The sequence below is a fragment of the Onychomys torridus genome, chromosome 11 (assembly GCF_903995425.1).
Source record: "Onychomys torridus chromosome 11, mOncTor1.1, whole genome shotgun sequence".
Classification (NCBI taxonomy): domain Eukaryota; kingdom Metazoa; phylum Chordata; class Mammalia; order Rodentia; family Cricetidae; genus Onychomys; species Onychomys torridus.
The window spans coordinates 820,661-844,959 of record NC_050453.1 but is presented as its reverse complement, the minus strand read 5'-3'; the positions used below and the strand labels follow the sequence as shown (position 1 = coordinate 844,959).

At 43.7% G+C, this 24,299-nt stretch overlaps 1 protein-coding gene across 2 annotated transcripts in view; it reads left to right on the top strand.

Annotated features, from left to right (window-relative positions):
* Nucleotides 1–24,299, top strand: part of Plxna2 (plexin A2) — a 201,244-nt gene that overhangs the window by 85,571 nt on the left and 91,374 nt on the right. For both annotated transcript variants that reach the window (XR_004946163.1, XM_036202014.1), the window contains exon 4: nt 9,024–9,158. Coding sequence is in view for 1 of the 2 variants with exons in the window: in XM_036202014.1 (XP_036057907.1) it covers nt 9,024–9,158 (135 nt within the window). In the remaining variant the exon portion in view is untranslated. The remainder of the gene's footprint in view (nt 1–9,023; nt 9,159–24,299) is intronic.

The following is a 24,299-nucleotide window of genomic DNA, read 5'->3' as shown; positions in this document are numbered from 1 at the left end:
GAGAGAATTTCTTTCAATACTCCAAAAGTGATGTACACTCAACATTTTTTTAAATTCTGAGACTGAGAAGACAAGCAAGAGAAAGAAAATTACAAACATCTGAAATTTAAGGATTTTTTGCATACAGAAAAGGCAGGATCAAATACGTGTTTTAAGAAGATTAATCTGGCAGTGTTGGGTAGAATAGATTAGAGGATGAATATGCTGGAGGCAAGGAGACTTCTCAGGTTATTGCAGCTGCAGAGATAAGAAGCAATAAAAACCCAGACCCAGTAGTTAGCAAAGAGATGAGACGTACAACGTGTGAATATAGTCTCCATTTCTTTTGGTCAGACACATTTTCTGCACCAAGGTATACACACTCCATGTATATTGTTTTAAGAGTTCTTTTAAAATATCAGGTAGTCACTCTGCATCCAGACACAGGCCCTGGGTCAGGTCATATTGCTCAAACCCCAGACTTGCATCCTGCAGCTCAAAAGCCACCTTTAGTGTTAAAGAGAGCAGATTACCTTTCCAGATTATGCAAGGTGGGGCAATCAGAGACTATTGAAAAGAATGAGTTAATTTGAGAAGGTACCCTTTTTAAATTCCCTACCTTTGCTCTTTGTCAAAACTGCAGATAGTCTTCTTGCCACCTTGCAGGAAACCGCTGTGTGATCCTTCCTTGAAACAGCTTTCCGGAGGTCCTCAGCACTATACTGTGTAGACACAGTTTAGTCCAAGTGAAGGCAGTCCCCTCTTGTTTGACTTAAAGGAAACCAAGAACCTCACAGAGGAGCAGAGTGGAAGAGAGTTTCAGAACCAGGCCCAACCAACTTTAGGTTTTGCTCTGCCACTTTCTAGCTGCGATCAGCTATACACATTTAACATTTCTTCCCTGAAAAGTGGGAGGGGGCCTACCTCATGGAGTTTGGGAGATTATTCATGTTCACACACCCTCAACCTTTCACACTGTGAATGAGCTAGAATAGATACAAATAAATAAGTTTAAATTAATTAATAAGGAGAGAAAGCTATTCTGAAGCATATGTATGTGGAAGTGCTGACTTCCTTGTCCTACCTCCTTCAGGGAAAGGAAACTAGCCTTTCTCAACATGCCTACTTCTAACCCTGCTATCCACCCATTCCAACACCTGTTGAGGAAGGCTGCCCTGCCCTCCACATGACTCCAGAGTCACTTCTTGGTCAAAATGCCTGGGCATCCCCAAGAAAAGAACCTGTGTGTGGTACTGCGATGGAGATTCTTGCATGAGCTTTGGGTAAACAAAGACTCCTTGGTCTTGGCAGAAGTTCCTCATTACTCTTTATTAATTCCCCTTCCCTCCCTCCCTCCTCACCCTTCCCAATTCTGCACACTGTGTGAATTATAGCTTTGCCTCTGCATAATGTGATTTCATCTGTGGCTGCTTAATGCTTCAGCTGACTCTTGCTGTGTTTATCTTAATGTTTCCCAGAACACTCTACGGCTTTCTCTGCCTGACAGTGTCTCTTGTTTCTGGCTCCTCAGACCTGCCTGACCCTAGGGTTCTAGCCTTTTGTATAAGGTGTAGGGCTGGGCCCTTAGAGAAGCCCCTCAGCTGGACTTTGTCTTGGTTTCTTTCTGGTTTTTGTAGTTCAAACCCATTGAAGAGGATAGAACAGAGGATATAGATTCTTTTTGCTTCCAGGTCTTAATGTCACTCTCCCAGGAACAGTCAAGGAAAAGGCCCCAGGTTGGAAACTTCATTGCTTCTAGGAAGCAAGATCTGAGTTTAACCACAGAAAGGTGAGAACAGAGCCCACATTTCATCCTGGAAGTGGCATCTATCAGTGACTGTTTGGCAATCCTTGGTCCAGGAGGAGCAGAGAAGACCCAGTTTAGACCAAAACCCTGGCCTCCAGTGTTTTACCCACTCTCCAGCCACTTTCTCCTATCTAGACTACATATTTACCTTATCCATTGTAATGATCAGTAAATGTTATCGACTTCTACCTTACATGCCAGGCTGTTAATAGTTAGACTGTTCCAAGATGCCAGAATCTGAAGAACTCTTTTCTGCATCCTAGGGAGAAGCCCATCATAGCCTCATCCCACCCCACCCCCAAATCCAGATGCCTCTAGCCCTGTGAACCCTTCTGCTACACCTCCTGTTCTCCATTGAATATCCTGGGAAGTTTATAACAGAAACAGAAACTGAAATAATTATATCAGAAAATGGCAGTCTACACTGTAAAAAGCCTTTGTGATTGACCAATACCTCTGTAGGGACCAGTGATGGGAGCGTGAATATAGTACAGCAGACATCTTAGCTCAGCACATCTTAGTTGCCACCATTTTCATAGATGAGGGATTCTTGACCCCATCTCCCCTTTTTCTCTTTTCCCTTGGCTCAGTGTAACCCACAGGCTGCTGAATCCCCCACCAATCATCAGAATATTTGGGGCCAGACACATAACTATCCTTTAGGGAGCCTCAGTCCACTGAGCTGTGACTTTGCACACTTTGTTACCTTTCTAGAGTTCTGAGGACTGAGCTGAGACCTGCAAGGTGCTCTGGGAGCTGCTGCCACCCTCGTGTGTGTGTGTGTGTGTGTGTGTGTGTGTGTGTGTGTGTGTGTGTATAACTGTATGTGTAGGAGGGAGGGAAGATCTCAGAGACTGAATTACCAAAGACTTCAATCTATAAATAATTCGGGTCATAGAGTCCTACAAAAATAAACTTCAGCTTGAATCCTCTCTTACAGCACTAAATGCACAGCTGCAGATGTGCGCTCATTAACTCACCAGAGTCTGAACTCTGAGAGCAGCACCAGACACCCCACCCACCTCTGCAAAGATTGGAACGTGCATGTGTGGTACACATAAGCACACAAACACCACCTGTCAGATACACACAGAATACACATGATATGTTAAACACACATACCACACATTAAACACAACATGACACATGGATATACAACAGTACACAGACACATGGAGAGGCATACACATCACATACAAAGTATGCATATGACATACTACATACACACACACACACATACACACATATACACAGATACATCACACACCAAACATATATGCCACACACATACATACAGGACATAGAGACACTACACAGAGAAAGAAAGATACACACACATCAAATATACATAGACCACAGTAGTCACATCATACTACACACATACAAATATATGATGCATGTCACACAGAGATACAAATGTGCACCATGCTACATATCAAATATCTTGTATGCCACCTGTGCATACTCACATACAGTTGCAGATAGACCATACTACACACACACAACACAACACAACACACATGTGTGTACTGTGCAAGCCCAGAGTTCTGAGCCAGAGCCAGCCAGTAATAATAACCTTAGGACAGAAGATGCTGTGAATCTGTTCAAGTTACTATGGTACCTCCATCACTTTGCATCTGAACCTCCTTCCTCTCCTAAGTGCTAAGGTCCTAGAAAACAAATTTTCAAAAGATCTGGGTTCAACCCCAGTGATGCTACCTTCATGTTTGTAGCTCACTTCACATTTTCCATAGAAGTTATTCCCACCCTAGATCTTTGCTTGGGCTTCATCTCCTCCACAAAGCCTTTCTCCAGGCCTCCCCCAAGGCAGATGGGGCACCTCTTCCTGAGTACTGCCATCTTTGTAGAAACCACCTCTTTTGAGGCTAACCCTTGAGTTTGTGAAGATGACTTGGGCTTTCCTGTCCCCCATCCTAAGCTCTCTGAAGAAATACAATATCATTTATCAGTTTCCTGTGTTCCCTAGTGCAGCCTGGCTCATAGTAGACATGTAATAAATAAATAGGGGTAGTACTGGAAATATTAGCTAATAACTCTTTTCATTTCCATGATATCCTTTTTGTGCTGAGAGAGAAGAGTAGCCACTCTCATCTGGCAGCTACAGAAACTATTATATGAACAAATAAAATGGCTTACTGCAAGCTACACACCAGTTAATGCGAAAGTTGGGATTAGACTCTGCCATCACCAGAATCTCAGGCCCCAGCAATGTCTGTCAAACCCATTTTCCTTCCTAGATGGCCAAGATGATCTCTAATCCTACTGCTGACCAATAGCTCTTGAAAGCTATTGTGACCATTGTTTCTGCCACTAACAAACTGATAAACCTCACAGACAGGCTCCATGATAGAATTAACTAGAGACTGATACATAAGAATTGAGGAACCATAGGTAATCCAGTCAGCTGTGCATACTGATCTGAATGTGATGTTTAGGGAAAGGGTTGTCATTCATTTCTATGCAGACACAGCTATGGTTTAGAGGAAAGAAATAATAGTGTTAATGTCTTTTCTTCCCTGCCCCTTGCCCTCTAAGAACAGATACTGAATTTCCCCTGGGCCCTACCCAACTCACTCTTGCCCCAAAGCCAGCTCTATTAAACTGAATTTTAGTCCCCAAGTAAATCCCTCAAATTAGATTCTGAGTTATTTTGTCCCTTAGAAAATAGGTAATTTGATTGAGGAAGGCCTGAAAGATGAGAAGGTAGGGGATACTTGGATTCCAGGTCTTCCATCTCCTCTGCTCAGCTATGCTGTCCTCTTGACACTCATATGAGAAGCCTCCCTCTAACCCAGCCTATGGTGGGACTCCAGCTCTATGAATCCCCTTACCTGTGTGAACATGGGGGTCACATAACTCTCTTAGCCTCAGATTTATCATCTATAAAATGGGAATTAAACTAGGACTGGCAACAGAGGACCTGTAAGGATAAATTAGTTCATTTTTATTATGTTTTCAACCGTAACTAGCACATTTTAAGAGCTACACAAGTGGTAGCTATCAATAATCTATCAGGTCAACAGCACCAATCTGACATACACCAAGTATGTTCTCCTGCCTTCAGGCAAGGTTATACCTAAATATGAAGTGAACTGAGTACCCTGTATTGAGAACCTGAAAAGGATAGCATAGTCTCTTGGGGCTATTAGGTATCTACAGTTAGGTGTCCCTATGGCAAGTGTTCTTACTGAAGCACCTTCAGTGTCCTGGCATGAATTTAGGTACATTTTGTCTCTTACTGTAGTAAGCTGAGTCTTAAATTATATGCTTTGTGAACCTTGAGCAAGCAGCACAGCCTCGTAATGTCTACATGGCCATTGAGATCAAGCTCTCTCAGGAGAGATGTTGTACTACTAGAAAACATGAGCCTCTTTTGGCACTGCAAGAATAGGATACACAGACATACATGCAGGCAAAAAAAAAAAAAACATACACATAAACTACAAATAAATATTAAAATCCCACTTTTGTCCTGGTATACCCCAGCAGTTTCCTGCCATTAGCCATCTTGTGCCTGGTAGTTATGGAGGACAACTCTGTAGGTGAGAGATCCCCTGCTTGCTAATAAGCAGTCTCTGTGTTAAATGTTTGCATTCCTGAACTGTCAAGGCCCAGGGCCTTGAACCTCTGAAGGTAGTTAAGAATGTGATTCTCTGGGTCAGATACTGAGTGGGCAGATTGCTTATTCTTGTTGCTGGCAGAAAATTTTCACTGAGTCTCAGAGAGGTGACTCCCCTAAAAGTATTCTGTGCCTTATCAAAAGTCAGAAGGGAATTACCCAAGTCCCAGGTCCACACTCTGCCCACTTAATGTGCCACCTCCAGGGGAAAGGCATTTGCTGCTGGCTAACTTCCTACCTCCAGCAGACCTGCCCCCTTCCCCCTCCTTCTGGTCCCTCTGGCCTTCTTTGAGTTTCTTGAAGGGTTACCTAAGCTTGTGGCTGATAACAGGAAGTAGATGGGTATTTAAGGAAGTGCTGATTTCTTAACCAATACTTTCCTTTCTAGGATTTGGATAGAATGAACATAGCTTAGTTCAGGTGATTGCTCAGAATCTTCTGTTCTAGTTTGGGTTTTTGCTTTGGTATTTGAGAGTCACACAGACTTGATTCTGGTATCTCTGGTTCAGTAAATGATTATGGTGGCAGAAAGGAAATTTTCAAAGCATCTCACTAGGTCTCCAGTATAGTGGGAAGGTAAGGGACTAGCCATCATGGAACATAACTGCATGTGTGATGCACCTTGTTGCTTTGCATGGTACTACCTAGTCCCTGGGACTACAGAGGTGGGGTCTGACATGTTGTATTTATTCTTCCTTCTTCTGACTTTATGTCCAGACATTGCTCTGGGGCTCGCAACAAATTCCAGATGAGTGGGCAAGGTGGCTGCTCAAGCTGTCAAGGGCAAACAAGCTTCCTGAAGCAGGATATCCGAGGCCAGGCCTAAGGGGAGGACTGCTTCTGCAACTCTTGAGTGGAACTGGAGACAGCTTTCTTTGAGAGAAGAATTGGTATGAGAGTAGGGAAATATCCTATTGGATATGACACTTGGCTGACTCACACAAGAGCCAAAGTCAGAGTACTCTATGTCATGGAGACAAAATTGAACCAAGTCAACAGGAAGTCATATAATGATCATGTCTTTCCTCAGGCTCAACAACTTCTATAACTTAAAGCTGCTATATTTTTTATGTCAGCTTTTAGAAATTTAAGCCTGTTGATCCAAATGAGAAATCTTATTTGAATAGTAAAGAGGCGCCTTTTAATTATTGGGGGTGATACCATGTGGAGACTAGTGATTAGTTCTTCCCTCTGCCTAAATCTCCAGGTTAGGAAGTGGGTGTCTCAGCCCTGTAACATCATGACTAACTCAGTGTTTTCCCCCGTTGTATGAAATAAATGCCCATCCTCATCCCACCTCTGGAAGGAAGATCTTTGGTAACAGTTGTCAAATTAACTGCCTTTAATGAAGAGAGGCTACTAAAGTGATATAAAACGGGTGATGGTGGAGCATAGGGGAAAGAAGAATCAACCCATAGAGGAAGGACCATGGATAGCAATGGCTAAAAGAGTATTCTTAGTTCCATTGAGCTAATCCCTGCAATTTCAAGCCAGAGCTCCCAGGTTACCCACCAAAGCAGTGGGAGCATAGGATCCCAGGCTAGACCCTAACCCAGTTCCTGTCCTTGAGATCCAGGTAAAAGGCCTCAGGCCATTGGGCACCCAGCCTCAATAGGATCATGGTCTATTTGCCCTCACCTCCAGCCCATCCCAACAGGTACATGCCATAGCCAATCTTAGGCCCCTCATAGTGACACTCTCAGGAAGTGCAGAGGTGGAAATGGTAGTTGGCATCACACTCCTTCAACTCTGTAGTAAATACTGTATCTGACCCTCCCCACCCAGCCAAGCAGAACTGAATTCTCCTCTGCTCACTATCTTTCCATGTTACTGCGGTATCAGGCCCAAGGTGAACCTTTGAAATAACTACATCACGGTGTCCCACCCTTAGAAACTCTCAGAATATGAGGATTACCTGGGTAGAAGGAAGAGACAGTTAAAGAGAAGAGAATGGAAAGGTGTAGAAAACAAATCATTTCTACCTAACTTGTAAATATCTTTGGGTCTCACTAAAGAACCAGAATTATCCATCAGCTGGTTCATAGTTCGTATCCTTTCAAAGATGTTTCTCAAGCATTTCCCTGTATCTATCATAATCTGTGTCCAAGCTTCATGCAGGTCCTCAGAGGGATATAGGAAAAGTGGAAAACACATATCCACCTTCACAATGTTAATGACTCTACACATATTGGAAACAATTAAAGTCAATACATGTTAGCTAATACATATACAGTGAACAAATCAATTGATTATAATCTTAGGATACATGTCTAATAGAAAATAAAAGGGCACTACCTGATGTAATTAATTATCAGAGGGCATGGGCCTTCTCAGGGGAGGCAAGACTTGAGTCAGAAGGTATGTAGGTAGAATGAGATAGGGAGTGAATGGCAAGCTGCTGATATGGGATGTAACTGTGCATGGAGCCCATTCACACCAAGGATTCCTTGCCAACAACTCCTTACATGAAATTCTTTCCTTGAGGACATACAGGGATCAGCCAGATTAGTATTTCTCCACCTTCTGTGCAAACAGCCTCAGCATTACTGGGAAACTCCCACCAAAACAGAGGCTATGATCTGGCTCAACCACACACTTCCCATCCCCTCCAAGCAATTCTGAGTGTGGCAGGATAAGAGCATTAGGTTGTCTTGCTGCTTCTCAACCTTGGCTGTGCTTTTGCCTAGGGAGCTTTTAAGCCAGGTGGTACTGCCTGGACCATACTCTCAAAGATTCTGATTCATGGGTCCAGTTCTGAAATTCACGTTTTTTTAAAACTCACAAGATAAGCTCAAGTATGTATCCTAGGCAGAGGAGCCTTAGGTAAATGACATTAAGGTCCTTTTTGTTTACTGTCCTGGGGTGGGGCAAAAGAAAAAAAAAAAAGCATACTTCACCTCCCTACATAACATACAAATACAGCCAACTGGCATCTAGGGGCAGAAAGATTTTCAAGGTTTGAAATCTTCAGTCTCCCAATGATGACAACAAGGTTTTTGATGATCTGCATAATTGTCCCCCCATGTCAGCCTAATACAAGGGTACTGTATATAGATACTAACTCTCCAATCTATGGTAAGTATACATATACACACTCAGTTAACATAGACACATCACAAATACTGTAAATGTATGTAAATGCACACAGGAACAACTGCACAGGGACAGTCAGAATCTTTCATGTGCATTCAAACACAAATCAACCACCATTAGGAATCCCAGACCAAAACTGGGCATGGTAATGCATGATGCATGCCTGTAATTCAAGAACTGGAAAAGCTGAAGGATCGTGAGTTAGAGCACAGACTGGGTTACACAGTGTAATCCTGGCTCCAAATAAGTGAGAGAAAGGAGAAAAAGGAGACAGGGATGGGGAAGAAAGAAGGAGAGGGGGAAACAGGGTAGGAGGGAAATCTCAGGCCCTGCATACTGAGAGTGATTGTGAATGGATTAAGAGTTTAACATAAGTAGCACTTCTTTCAGAGCAATGACCTGAAGGGGTAGCAAGTGTCTTTTGTAAGCCACCCCTCCAACTAGAAGCAGATGGTCACGAGAAGGCTGAGTGTCAATACTAAGGGGAATTTGTTTTTCTTGCAGATTCGAGCTGATGGTCCCCCTCATGGCGGGGTCCAGTATGAGATGGTCTCTGTGTTCAAAGATGGGAGCCCCATCCTCCGGGACATGGCCTTCTCTATCAATCAGCTCTACCTGTATGTAATGTCTGAGAGACAGGTAAGTGCTGATACACATCTCTCCTTTCCAAACTCTAGAAATCCTCTGATAGCCTATCAGCTGTGGTCAGAAGTTATTCTGCCCTAGGACAGAGACTCTGAGCTTACTGTGCAGGGTTTCTGAGAAAGGCAGAGCCCTGTGGCATTTGCAGAGGTAGAGAGAAGCTGCAAGGCCAGCCTCTTCCCGGAGGCTTCTCTCTAGGCCACAGACCCTGTCTGGGTGAGTGATAAAAAGCCCTGCAAGAAAAAGCTAGACTGAGCCCCACAGCATGGTGTGATTAGGAGGTAGATTTACTGCTCCTGGGCCCACGGAGTTGGCTGCTCATGGGAGCCAAAGAGGTGTAAATAATCTAGGCCTTCAGTCTGGGTTGGCTCCTGGAAGACAGGACTGAGATGGGGCCCTAGAAGGAAATCAAATCTCATCCTGAGCCTGAGATTGGATGCAGGATAGAGCTGATCAGTTCTGGAAAGCTGAAACTACCTACAAATGTTGGAAACCCCACAAGAGAAGCTTCAATCCTTTGCAAAGTAGCAACTGAGCAAGCCTATCTTCCTAGACCTAAGGAAGGAATTATTCTTCAGCTCATATTTTTAATCCATGTGTATGAACAGAGGGAACTATGGGAAGAAAATGAAGCAGGGATGATGGAGTTTACCAGACCCTCAGAGGAAGGAAACTAAGTGCAGTGCTTAGCTATGGCTGGCCATTTTATCCTCTTGATCAGGAGATAACCATGGATCTGCAGCAGCCATGGTATTATCCTTTTCCTGAGGAGGACAAAAAAAAAAAGAGGTTGTCTCAGAGCTAAGGCTATGCTGACTGACTGGGAAGACAACAAAGCTGGAGGACCCACCCCTTCACTAGGTATCTCCTATGTCTTTCTTGAATTTTCCTCAAAGACTCCAGTGTCCTTGGTCAGCTTCACCCTTCCCAGAGTTCTGTGTGTTCTCTTTTCAGAGATAAAGAATCTGGATCAAGGGATGACAGATGAGGGGCTGAGCAGGAATGAAGAAAAGGGGATGGGTGCATGGTGGCAATAAGGAAAGCAGTGATGCAGCTCTAACTTGAAAATTACTTCTTGAGAATAGGTGACACAAATCATATGCTAATTGCATGCAAATTACATCCAGATCCTCTTGAACCCACCTGTCTTTTCTACCTTTATTCATGTGGCCCCTGCAATTGAGGCATAAACAGATCCAGTTTAGAACTTACTAGAACTGAGGGAAGTTTTGCCAACCCAGAGTGGGTAAGGCAGTCCTAGAAATAAACATTGGGCTATTAGCCCAATAAAATAGCCACTGGGTCTTGGAAAAGGGTTACTGGACAGATAATTATTGGGAACAAAGTACTGGGAAAATATCAGAATAAGTAAGGCTTGGTTGCTACCCTTAAATTGATTACAATCTAATGAGGGAGACATGTCCCCAGAGATCTGTACCATCAGATACATTTCTATAGGTGCTCTGCATTTTTTTCCTATTCTCTTTTTTTGTAAATGCGGAAACTTCTTTGTATTTATTGGATGGGGCACACGTGTATATGCATGTGTTATGTGTGTGGAGGCTAGAGACCAATCTCGTGTCAATCCTCAGGCACCATCCACTTTGTTTCTTAAGACAGTGTCCTTCACTAGCCTAGAACTCAACAAATAACTAGGTTAACAGCTTTGTAAGCCCTAGGGTTTAGCTTCACTATGTTTCCTACTACTAGGATTATATTTGTGTGCCTTTCTTTTGTTTACATGGATCTGGAGGTCCAACTCAGATCTTCATGTTCATATAGCAAGCACTTATGGATTGAGCCATTTCCCCAACCCCCAAAGAATTATTTTTAAATAAGAAAATAGATGTTTCCCATTTAAATCCAAGCACTACATTTTAAGAACAATCACAATTCATCAAATCCTCCTGTCCAAAATATAACACCTTGTAGCCATATGGCCAACACCCAGATGCTTCTGCAGAACTACCTACAGACAGCAGGATGGAGGGACAAAGAAGTAGAGCCAGGTAAAAGGGTGGCCACACAGGACAAAGAGACCTTGCTTTGGTAGTATTTTCAGATACCCTGTGTGCCTAAGGACCAAACAGATGTGGGCAAGAACTTAAACTTGGGTTCCCTGAGCCTATTGACACATGCAAACCAAGGTACAAATAACAATGACCAATGAGAGTTTACAGTGACTGGGAAGGTGTCAGGACAAAAAAAAAATTGGTAGCATATCTTTCTCAAATGAGATGCTTTTTAAAAATAATGTGATAAAATGTATGCAGAAAGGGATGTAGTTCAGTGGCAGAGAGCTTGCCTGATATGCTCAAGTCCTGGGTCCTATTCCTAGCACTGCACAGGTGGCTGAGAAGAGAGGCTGGGTCAGAAATGAGGCTGTTGGGCAGGCTTCAAGTTGGGCTCTTGGTCCATATTTGAAAGCATCAGCCCTAGCCACATCATGTGTTCAAGTATCTCGTTTATAAATATTCCTTCCTTCCTCCTGTATTTTGTGTCAGATGCCCTGTTCTTGTTATAGTCAGAACCAGACAGATTAAGTAGCAGCTACCCATGGGGAGCTGAAACTGGAAGCCTTTGGATTTAATGCCATGGGGCTGAATCTGGTCAAGTGAGATATTAGTAGGAGCTCCCAGTACTAAGTGGAGTGGGGCAATCAGGAGGCTGAGGGGGATTTGTGGTGGAGCTCAGAAGCCTGTCACCTGGGGAGCTGTAAATCATGCAGAAGAAGTAGACTTCAGCAGGGGTAATCCAGGGCTGAGGGCCAGGAGGAGCTCATGAGGCCCATCTGTCTGAGGCCATGGGGCAGAGTATTGACACTCAGCATGGCCTAATAAAGGACACAGTTTAAATTGTGCTAGGAGGACAATCAGTAAACACAAAGTCAGGCAGCCTGTTGTCTCTCCCAGTGTTTGCCATCACTTTTCACATTATCCCACAACCTTAGCTTATGCCTTTGTTGATTAAAGGATGTGAATCATGTAATGAGGTTATCTCTAAGTCCCAAGTCATGGGTCCCATCTCACAATTTTATAGCTGAGTTGCCTTGTACAAGTCACTTAATCTCAGTGTATCTCATGTAGGAAAATGTGAGATCAGTTGAGATAACAAATGAAGACTCTCTTCTTATTCAGCATCAAAGGCCACAAAGGTGGCCATATGACACCTCCTGCCCTCACTCTCTATAATCCCGTTACTGGGTATGTAGAGGTGTGGTTATTAGGATGAAGAAAATGGCGTGTGAGAGATAGCTGGCCTGGCCTGAGCCAAGAGGTCCAGGTTCTGGAGCCTCTAGTCCAGACTTCCTAGGGGCCTGGTCTATTAACTCCTCAGGGACTTGGAAAGGTTAGCTTCCAAGACAAAGATATTAGTCTAATTCTGGCATCTCCCAGATCTTAGCAAGACTTAGCAAGGTCTTGGCTTGGGACTTTTAAAAATAAAGTTGGAAATACATGTATTTTTATTATTGCTGAATCAACAGAATATAATAATGTCTTCCTTAATACTTTAATCTGTGTTTTTCTTATAGTTTTCAATGTTATTCTTTTCCTATATGTCTTGGACAGTTCTTATGCTGTGAAATCTTTAGGAACAATCCTGAGGTTCTGGTAAATGTTTTTTTGGTGTTTTTTACTCAGTTTATAATGTGTCTACATCATGAATAAAAATACCTTTTCATCAATTATTTGGTGAATTTTGATTGATTGTTTCTTCTTTCATTTAACTCTGTATGATTTCTATGGTCATTTTGGGAGGACAGAACTGATATTCTAAAACAGTGGTTCTCACAACTTGTGGGTTGTGACTCCTGTGGGGTTGAACAACCCTTTCACAGGGGTCACCTAAGACCATCAGAAAAACACAGATATTTATATTATGATTCATAAAAGCTTAAATTACAGTTATGGAAGTAGCAATGAAAATAATTTTATGGTTGGGGGTCACCACAACATGAGGAACTGTGTTAAAGGACCTCAGCACTAGGAAGGTTGAGAACCGCTGTCCTAGTAGATGAAATGACCATAATTAGGTTATTGTCATGAAGTCTCTCTTCTGCTACTTAATGTGTTTATTGAAACATACATTAATAATTTTCTAAATTATTTTTTCAGATAACTTCATTTTATTTGAATTTTACTTTCTCAGTTTTGGAACACATATCATACATAGATCAATTTTCATGTTCTTCTGCAAATAATGTACTCAATAGCAACATAGATACGCTTGACATTAGATTGCAAGATCTTTCTGAAGGAAAGATGGATGCAGCCAAGTGCTCCTAAGAGTATCTTCCCACCGGCAGTGGTGGCACACACCTTTAATCCCAGCACTCGGGAGGCAGAGGATCTCTGTGAGTTTGAGGCCAGCCTGGGCTACAGAGTGAGATCTGTGACAGGCACCAAAACTACACAGAGAAACCCTGTCTCGGGGGGGGGGGGGGGGGGGGAGTAGTATCTTCCCTTATCCATGATCACTATACTGAATCAGAGAGTATGTTCATGGGCCAAGAAAGTATATGTTTCCTGTTACTGTAACAAAATATCTAAGACTAAGTAACTTATAAAGTGAAGATATCTGTGGGCCAAAGTCAAAAACAGCATAGTCTAATTCCAAGTAGGGGCCACTTACCTGTGTCATAGCATCTTAGGAATTATCAATGACATGAACATGCTTGAGAAGGAGAGATCACATGATAAGACCAGAAGCCAGAGAGCTGGGGAAGGAGCTAGGGTTGCTCTTTAACAGCACTTTTGTAGAACTGGTATCTTCCCAAGGACAGCACCTTCAATAATTTAAATACATACCATTATCTGTCCCCTTAAAGCCTGTACAGTACTTTACAGCTTGTCAGGCTTGTGGAGCACTCTCAAGACATATCCAAATTTCATAGGACATGATGGGAAGGATCCTTTCTATAATTTTACTTTGTAATACACTCTGGGCAATGTAATCTTTTTTATTATTTTTTATTAAAAATTTTTTATTCATTTTATGTACCAACCACAGATTTCCCCTCTCATTCCTCCTCCTGCTTCCCCACCACCTATCCTCCCTATCCACCCTCATCCCCTCCTCCAAAAGGGTAAGTTCTCCCTTGGGGGGGGGGTGGTCAGCAAAGCCTGGTACCAACAGCTGTGGAACCTGCGTGGGACTGGACTAGACCCTCTGCATACGGGCAATGTAATCTTATGTCTCCCCTCTATCTTCCTGTTTTCCCACTCTTTCCCAAAGATGTGGTACCTGTTATATCTTTGGGACCATGTAAGAGTAGCATCAGTTTTCCAATTCTACCTGGAGAGGTTTCCATCTCTGTGCAAAGCTAGAGTCATCCAATCTAGCACCCAGATATTTCTCTTCCTCCTCCTCCTCCTCCTCCTCCTCCTCCTCCTCCTCCTCCTTCTTCTTCTCTCTCTCTCCCTCTCATGTGTGTGTGTGTGTCAATTAACTAAATATAATTAAGACATAGTACTAGTAAGAAGTGTTGAGTCATTAGTGCCACTGCCTAACAAGTCAATGTTAATGTACTCTTAATGGATCTATGGCTTGGCCAGTCCCAGGGGGAAACTTGGAAACAAAATTCTAGTCCTGCTGTTAATTGCCCAGGTGTTCCATCAAGAGAAAGCTAGCTCTTCCCTAGAAAGCTACCCCAACTTCAGCAGAAAGTCAGCAGATGTCATGAACAGGAATACCACTTGCTCCCAGACCCTCAGTGTCTAATGGAAGTCAGTCATCGAGGCTGGGAACATTAGGCTGGGAGCCAAGTAAAACAGCAAGTAAGACGAAAAGAAGAGGCACAGCCTGCTTCCAACCCAGCTTGTCAGGCTGGCCACTCCCAGAAAGGGAATACCACTTTGTCCTCAGGGTAGATGGGGAAAGAGTGTAGGGATGGAAGCAATTATTCTATTTTATACTTTAATTAGATTGAATTAGCAGAGGGAATAGAGGCATAAAATGATCCAGCGAAGGGTGAAATGGAAAAGGAGAGTCACCGTGCAGAATGGCTCCATGCAGGCTGGAGAGAGCCTTGGGAAGAACAGAGGGCTAGAGATGGGTGACATGTTTGGAGAGGGCAGGGGGCCTAAGATTCTACTCTTCATTTGGAGGCCTAAAGAGGACAAATCCCATGGAGTTTAAGATTTGGTGTGTATGAATGACACCACCATTGCACAGCCACTTATGTAACTTCAGAAAATTAGGTAACTTTCTTCTAAGCCTCAGTTGTTTTATCTGTGTAATAGGTCTAATAAAGCAGTGTTCTGTGGATAAAGTGCCTTGTGTGTCTCCAACATGCAGTCTGGGCTTTCATCGTCAATTGTATTTTTAATAAAACTTCCTAGTACTTCAGAGAGGACCAGAAGTATTTGTTATAAACTATGACAGGGAAAGCCCTGCTCTCAAGAATGGCTTACAACCTGTCATCCCTGCTACAACCTGTCATCCCAGTGGACCATCAGAAGACTCTGGCCTGGCCAAACTGGGCTGCATTCTCATAATCTGTTATTTATTTTTAAAAGCTAGCATGTGCGCAGTAGACTAAACAGTCCCTCTCTCAGAACACAGAGAGACAGCCTATATGTGAGGCCAAGGAGAGGAGGGAGGGGTTTCCAACTAGGTTATCCCCATGCCATAGGCCACATGTATGAACATCTGGTTTTGAAAGGACCCTCCAGGGGCCTCTCCAAGTATGTAACCAAGCCCCACGCTCAGTGACAAAGACAGAATAACCCTCTTCTGCCTGTGAACACTCAGACCCAGTCCAAGTGGCCTTATTATACCACTGGTTATTGGCACACTGTTCTGTTTATTACAAACCACCTCAAACTTTATGGAGATAACACAGACATCTTTTCACAGCCTTGGGGGAATGACATAAACAGCTAGAGTAACTAGAATGATGGTAGGATGTCTGGAGAGATTGGCTCAGTGAAAAATATGTACTGCTCTTGCATAGGACCTGAGTTTAGTTCCCAGCACTCCTGATGGTCAGCTGACAACCACCTATAACTTCAGCTCCAGGGCATCTGATATCATCTCTGGCCTCCAAGGGCATTGAACTCAAATGCACACACCCCTACCTCCACCAAACACATACATGAAACTTAAAAATAAACAAGGGGCTATGACTGTCTGGACTTTTGACTGGACTGTTATCAATCCATGTGCTTTGGGCATCCTTAAAACATGGCAATCCCAAATACAGTTTCTGACATAGTCTCTAACACATTTGACATGTTAGCTGTTGACTGTGAGAATAAGAAACCCCCACAAATAAGACAGAAATTGGATTAGCTTTGGAAGTCTCCTCATCCCTTTTACTTGCCTCTTCACTCTAGTGACCATCACCCCCAGAGGTTTTTGTGTGTCCATAGATATAATTTAAGAAACAAGACTAGGGAGTGATCAACTGCATGATTCCCTGTCTGCCAGGACCATGGGCCACAGAACACCAGAGCTGGCCAAAACAGAGATGGCCTATTCTGATCCCAGATGAGAAATATTCTATGGGTACTTTTAGTATTGCAAGCATCCAGCACTTAGATCCAGGGTCAACAAAAGTGTGTGAGGACACACCAATGGTTTTCCATCAAGCTGCTTATTGGCTGAGGTTATGTGAGTCCCAAAAAAGGGCTACACTGATGTTTTTAGCCCTGAAAGTACTTCTGGGAAATGAACTCTGTCAGGAGCAGGTCACAGTACAGGGATGTTCCTGGTCAAAACATGGACCTTCCTGTGACAACATTGTCCCAGCTCTCAGGCATAGCTCTCCCCTGTGACGTGGAGTATTCCTCACTCTGCATACTTGCAGGATATTGACAGGTTCACCACCCTGTCTTAAGAAGTTTGCAAGTGGTAGGGCAATGAGAATTTCAGCCAGGGGTCATCAGACACAGACTACAAAGCACCCCCTTCTAATGGGAGCAGAGAACTAACTCTCCTGTCTCCATCTCTGCCTCCCCCAATCTTCCCCCAACACACACACACTCTTTTCCCTGTGTGGGTTTGGAAAGAACCTGGAGGTCGGAGCAGTCTCCTCCTACCTGATGAGATGGCAATACTCAGCCAGCTTCACCAGAGAACCAATTTTGTTTTCACTGGTTTGGAGGAGTCCCTTTGAATAATCACAAAGCTGGTTCTAGGACCAAAAATAACCATTTTCAAAAGAGCTGTGTTCACGATTGGCATAGTAAGCCTGCTACCTATAGCCAAAGCGGCTGAATTTCTAAGCCCCCTAAGTTACCCAAGTACCTTGTAAGGGAAACACAAACTAAAGAACTGTACTTCCAGATTCATTGTCCCCTGCATTCTGACACCTCAGACTGTTAATTTTGGTTGTGGTTATTTGTTTAGTCCAGGAGAGAAGACTTCCCCAGTGTAGACAGAGCATGCCTAAGTGTGATTTTACAAGGCAAATGGTATCTATCGTAGGCATCCCCCTTTTTCTGGCCTGAGAGTCTTGGCTCAGCTACAGGGGGAACAGGAAAATAGGGTTGGGGGTTGCCAGAGAGTTTGAGCCTGAGGGACTTGATGAATTATGAAGTTTGAGGATTAGGAAAGTGAGGATAAGAGAGTTTCTGCTGTACTTTTGGGTTAGAATGTGTCACTTTCAATCCAAGCTTTTGGTGCACACATGTTTCTGTTTAAGGATATGGAACCCCATGTGGCCTGGGAGCTGAGTCTCACTCAGATCAGTGTCTTTCCCAAAGAAAGGGCAGAATCCTGCTTCCAGGAGCACAGTACAAGGAGCCAGCCATGGCCTCCTCCCCCCAGGGTTTTGATTTCCCTCATCACCAGCATCAGGGAGCCCAGAAGCTGACCCTGATCATTGTTGGCTATTAATATTCTCTTAGAGCATTTTAAAAAATAAATGTTTTCACCTGAGGGAAAAGAACTGCTAACCTACCCTATTAATCAGACACTTGGATTGCTGTATTTTAGAGAGAGAATTCCAGCCTCTTATTTTAAAGTCCTTTGGTTTAGAAAGAAGTGATTAAACACAATGCTCAGGCTGGACAGACTGGTGCCAAAAACCTGCATTGCTCTAAATGGGCAGGGACCTGGGGACCGTCCTCTGAGCTTTGGCAGGGGCTTTGATTTCTCTTTCTAGTAACTGCTGATGGCTGACACCCTGACTGCCCATAGTGATCCTCCAAGGACAGGAGGATGGAAAATTACTGGATCTTAATTCCAGATGCCCAGAGAAAGGACTCGCTTGCCCTGGCTATAATCTGAATCATAAGGAAAACCAGGGCTAATGCTAGTTAACCTGGCTCAGCTCAGCATTCCTTTACTAACTTGACCATGGCTTCATTCAGCATATGCAAAAGGAAGCACTGATTGTGTGTACAAAGTTTTAATTTTAAAAATTTAAAACAACCTAGGCCCCAGAGAGTCACTGAAGATGTTCCCAAGAGTCAAATTAAACTGGGAGAGATTTGCATATCATTTGCATATACAGCCTCTTTCATTCAGTAGACCATTAAGTGTCTACCATGTATAATGCATAGCTTTGTCCACTGGTAAGTCATTTGCATATGCAGATTTGGACAAGGCTGTCTTTCTAAAGAATGGTCCAGCAAATATCTTATAAATAGGTCTGCCCTAGAGATAGTCTCCTTATGATTTCTTCCTGTTCTTTTCACTATAACAACAGTGCTATTAAGTGTCGGTTTTATGTAGAGATAAAAACAGGATTCCTACCCTAGGGAGGGTCATCAAATTCTATGGTAAGGAGTGGAATGAATGTAGGTTACAGAGAGAATGTGGGCAGGGTGCTCAGTAATTGAAGCAACTTGAACCCTTCAGGAAGTGCTCTCACTAATTCCTTCAGGTTTAGAGTCTCCAGAAGAGATCTCTTTGTCATGATATGTGGTGGATCCAGAACTAGTGAGCCTTAGAGATTATCTAGAGAAGGGCAGCCCTTTATTTCACAGAAGAGGGGTCCTATATCTCAGAAGTGACTTTGAAAACAAAGAATATAAAGAAGCTGACAGTCACCTACTATAAGCAGTTATCATCAAGAACTTAGTTAAGTCCAGCTCTACCACTAACTGCACTCAGGCCTTGAGGAAGCTGTTTCACCTCTGCTTCAGTAACCTCATCTGTAAATGGGCATACTTGTGGACTCTGCTAAGTGTTCAATGAATTAATTCAATGAATTAATGCCATAAAAGCACTCAGAGAAGCACCTGGCATGGCATGCCTGCTTAATACATGTTAGCATTGTAATTATGTTTTTATGGTTATGTCCCATGCCTATCACCAGGCCAAGTCCTGCAGAGCAAGACTCAACTTACAACCACACCTATAGAATGAACTCTACTGGCTGCCTGGCCTCTCAGCTCTGCTTTACTTAAGATGTGTTGAAATCTAACATTTATGCCAATGTTTTTCTTCTTTTAGTTTACAAACATGACCTCAGCTAATGACTATTATTTTCCCAGACTTTTTTTATAGATAAGAAAACTGAAATTAAGTCTGGCTTGCTAATTTGCCCAGAGCAGCAAAGCTGGCAAACAGCAACATTGGGCCTCTGCACCAGGCCTCCTCAGTGGAAGCTCCTTCCCTGTGCTGAATACAGTGCCCCCTACTGTGCCTGCTCCCATCCTGCAATTTCTCCATCAAGTGCCCCAGACTCCAGGAAAGGCAGGCACTCTCAAGGAGGTGGGAGTCTGTTAAAAACCCAATACTGTTCCAGAGCCCAGACTCATTCAAGGGGCAGCAGAAGGAATACCCCTGGACAAAAAAGAAAGCATCCTGTCCAAGGAAGTTTGGTGCCTCTGTCCTGTGTAGTGTATAGAAGATTAGTGTCCTTCCCAGAATATTCTCTCCTTCTTAGGGCAAACTGAAAGACAATCACCAATGTCAGACCAATAAGGAATGTAAGGCCCCTGGATGTTTAATGACATAAACAAGGTGTTCATAGGGCTCTTAAGGGTAGAGCTATGAGTGTGGTGCAAAGCCTTTTGGACTTACTGCCCTTCCCATCCTCACCAATGCCATTCAGAGACCCCCCATGTGATCTCATGACTCCCTGTGTATCCTTCCAACCCTGTCCTCAACCTGGCTTACTCAACAAAGGATATCCTTGCAAGGAAGGCAGGTGCAAAATACAAGAAACAATGCAGCTAAGCCTCACTCAGCTCCTAAGGTACCTCCCAGGAGTGAACCAGATATGCCAGTATTCACTCAGCTGCTGGTCCCAGCTAGAGTCCTATGGCTCAGGAAGGCCTTACCAAGAAACATGGTGGAGAATGGGTGGGATGACAGCCCAGAACTCAGCTTTCTCCTGCTCAGCCTTCCCTGAAACTGACACTAGTGCTCTCAGTATTTAGCTTTGGTAACTGAATATATTTGATTTAGACTATAACATCTAATGCCACTTTGGATTTCCAATTAGGCTTCAGTTAGATACTAACAGTTTGATTTGTTTTGATCAACACAAGAGGGCAACATCAGAGGACCTGTCACAAAAAAACTTACTTCTATCTGCCAATGGCTGGGATAGTGATGTGAAGATAGTTTCAGAAGTGTTGAGAGAAGCACATTCATCAGCCAAAGAGATAGGGAGAAGAAGAGGAAGAAGTAGAGTCTGCAGTCCTGGGCCTTCTCCAGAGTTGGTGTGCAAGCTGTATTTAAGAGGACTCTGTATAGAAACCAGGGACAGGAACAGCATAATCTACCCAAACTAGCTTCTCATTCAAAGTGATATAGACTCAGAGACACTCCTGGAACTTTGATCCAGGCCCTATGAATGATGCCCTTAGGAGGTAGGAAGCTGATCTCTTGTGAGTTCTTCAAGACCTCACTCCTCATCTAGAAGTAGCTAGCTGTACAAGTTTACATAAAAATTGGAGCTTGTCTTCACAAATGCCTGTGAGTCTAGCATATTGCTTGCACACAATGAATGAGTCTCTCAAGGGGCTGTCCAAGAGAGAATGTTTAGGGTCAAACTCAGGTCTGTAAAGGAATTCAAGGAACTGTAGGTAGAGAAATGGCAGAAGATGATGCATCTGCCTTGTGAATCATCTGGGTGGCTGAGTCAAGGATAATTACAGCCTTAGTTTTCCCATTGTGAAATGAATTCTTTCAAAGGGCACACTGCTTGGAAGCTGACCTGAGTGTGAGCATGTCCATACTGGTGGGTACTAGTATGAGGGCAAGTGACTATCCCTGCATGAATGAGAAGCAGTATCTGTCCTGAGGAGGCTTTTTTTCTATGCTATTTCAGGGGAGTAGTGTGGATTTGTATTTCTCCTCCAAGACTTGGCTTTCACTGTTTCAGACCCAAACTTGACTCTATTTTTCTAGCCAGCCCTTTGTTCTTTCTCTGAGCCCAGTTTAGGAACCTGGGGTCTCTACTTGGTGCTCTGTGGTTCAGTTCCCTGAGCATCTGCTACTCTGCATCAGGTAACCTTCCTTGCCCATACCTGCCAGTTGTCCCCACTTTCCACTCCTCTCTGCAAACAGGTTGGGGTTTGAAATCGCCACCAGATGGGAGAACACCAGTTGTCATCAGCTGGTGGCAGCTTAGGAAACAGCCCAGGTTCAGCCTTGTCCCTTACTGTATGATAAGGGTGGCTTCTAGCCATGCCAGTTTATGGGATGAAGATAAAGATGTTTCCCCTTTGCCTGTAGTTCCTTCTTTCAGTGATATTGATGGTTAATGGGACCTTGTCTAGCTGGATTGATTCTGTTTCCCCAGGAGATGACAATGTTCACTAATTATTAGGTGCTTGGTGTAGGCTGGAAGCCAAAGAAACAGAGAAAGAATGCTGTTATGCAAGAAGGCTTCCTATGGTAGCAGGAAGGTCCTTGTAGGCAGGTCATCCCTATCCAGATCTAGGCTCTGCAATTCTGTTTTGCCCTAAGTTCTGGCTTAGCCTCTATGCATCAGTTTTCTCTTCTATAAAGTGGGGACAGTGATAATGGTAACCATTTTGGTTGCTGGAGAAATTAAATGGCTTATCCATATAGGATTTTTGAGAAAGCATAAGCTAAGCCTATAGAATGGATGCAACTCAGGCCTACCTGTTTCCTTGGTTCACTCTTTAGCTGCTCCTCCTCTGCCACTAAGCCCTCAATTAACAAGTTACTTGTTTTTTATCCTGAAGTCATCTGCCAGTTGCAACTATTTCTAGCCTATGTCTTAGGAGACAAGACTAAAGAAGGAAAACAGATAACCATAGAAGCTCATTTGCCAGTTGTCAGAGCCTGCCATCAGCAGAGCTCTCCTGCTCCATCTCCTGGGGTACCAAGGAAAATCAGCTTGACCTTTCTTTGATTTACTTCTCAATATGAGTCTCTTCCTCTGGGTCTCTCTGCCACTGCCCAACCCACCCTCAGCAGCCTGGTGCTGTCTTCCTGAATCCTGTTCCTTACCAGGCTGCAGAGTGGGTGAGCTGTTCTGTGTCCTCTGAGCATCACTGCTATCGTGACCAGACTCCTAAAGCCCATGGGTGCAGAACAGGTGAACCAGAGCCATTGATTCTGTCCCACAGCCCATTTTACCCAGGATGCAAAGTGAGGCAAAGTCTAGCAAGCCATGTGCTCCAGCATTACTCAAGAACTCACAGCCTCCTTCTTCCTCCTCCCAGCCTGCATCCTGGAATTTCTCTATTAAGCTTCACAAGGCACCCCTCCCTTTCATTCATGTGCCTTCTGCATCTATTCTCACATCAGTTCTACACCGAATTGACCTGCTGTGGCTATTTCTGCTTCTCTGTCCCTTTCCTTCTTGAGCCAGCCTTACTTCTCTGAGCCACCTGGACTGATGTGTGCAGCCAAGGAGCAGAAAGTAGAGGGTGGTGACAGTCAGTGGTGTCAAGGACATGAAGTACCAGATGTACTGACAAGAAAACATGACAAAGACATCCTCAGGAGTTCAGAGGTGAGCCAGATAGACCTGGCTGCAGTGTGTGTGTGTGTGTGTGTGTGTGTGTGTGTGTGTGTGTGTGTGTGTCTGTGTTTGTGTCTGTGTCTGTGTTTGTATGTGTATGTGTGTATACAGTGTGTGTGTGTGTGTCTGTGTGTATGTGTGTTTTACAGCAGTCCCAAATCAGCTTCAAGAACATTTTCCAAGAAACTGTTATTCTTCAGGCCATCTACCTTGGTCTTCTCTTGGCCTCTACTACCTGTATTGGCAAGACTTCCATCTTCTCATCTGAGGAAGAGAGTTTTAAAACCCTTGTGCAAGTCAGCTTCAGGATTTTTAAGCTCTCTTCTTGGACCTGACTGTTAGCATCAGTTTTCTACAGGGAATGATTTAACTTTCCTTTATTCATTAATACTCCCCCCCCTTAACTTCATTAGGGAAGATTTATAAAGGTGTTGAATTAGAAAGGTCACCTGTCCCTGGGCCCAGGATGTGATGTGCCTATAGCTCTTATGAGCTTCATTCTCAAGATTCATTCCTGAAATAGGGAGATGAGGAGGACAGCAGCAGGACAAGTCAGCCTTGTTAGGTATATGTGAGACTTGTCTCTGCTACCCCCAGGTTGCCTAGTCTTATAGGTCCAAGTAATTGAGAACTGGTTCCATTGAGGACTAGCAGGGTGGTATAAAGAGAATGCTAGAAACAGTGCCTAGCATACAGCAAATGGGAGAATTGTTAGCTCTGATGAAATGTCTCCCACTATTATAGACAAGCCCTGGCAGAATCTCCTAATCACAATGTCACTACCTTCAAGGGACTATATGCAGAAGTTTTTCTGACATAATCAAAGGACACAAAACCTACACATCCCATATCTGATGCCATGTCTAGAACCATAGGGAGACACCTAAGATCACAAAAGTCTCAGGGAAAAAAATCAACCCTCATGCTTGGTGAGGTGAAAGTTGCTTCCTAAGACCTAGAAGATTCTGTAGGGCATCAAGCTGAACTACCTCCTACTCTCTGCTGTAGCCAAGTCACCACCTCACATTATCTAGAAACCACCCATCCTCAAGTGCCTTGCCTCAAGTCCCTGTGTCCTATACTGTCACAGTGGCTGAGCATCTTAGCTCATGGAATTCTCTCTACCAACCTACCTAGAAAAGGAACAACATAAAGTAGCTTAAGAAAAATAGAGGGCTTTAATCTTGTGGATAGGCAGTGCACTTGCTTGCTACCTACTCTTTGTCTTCCATCTGGGC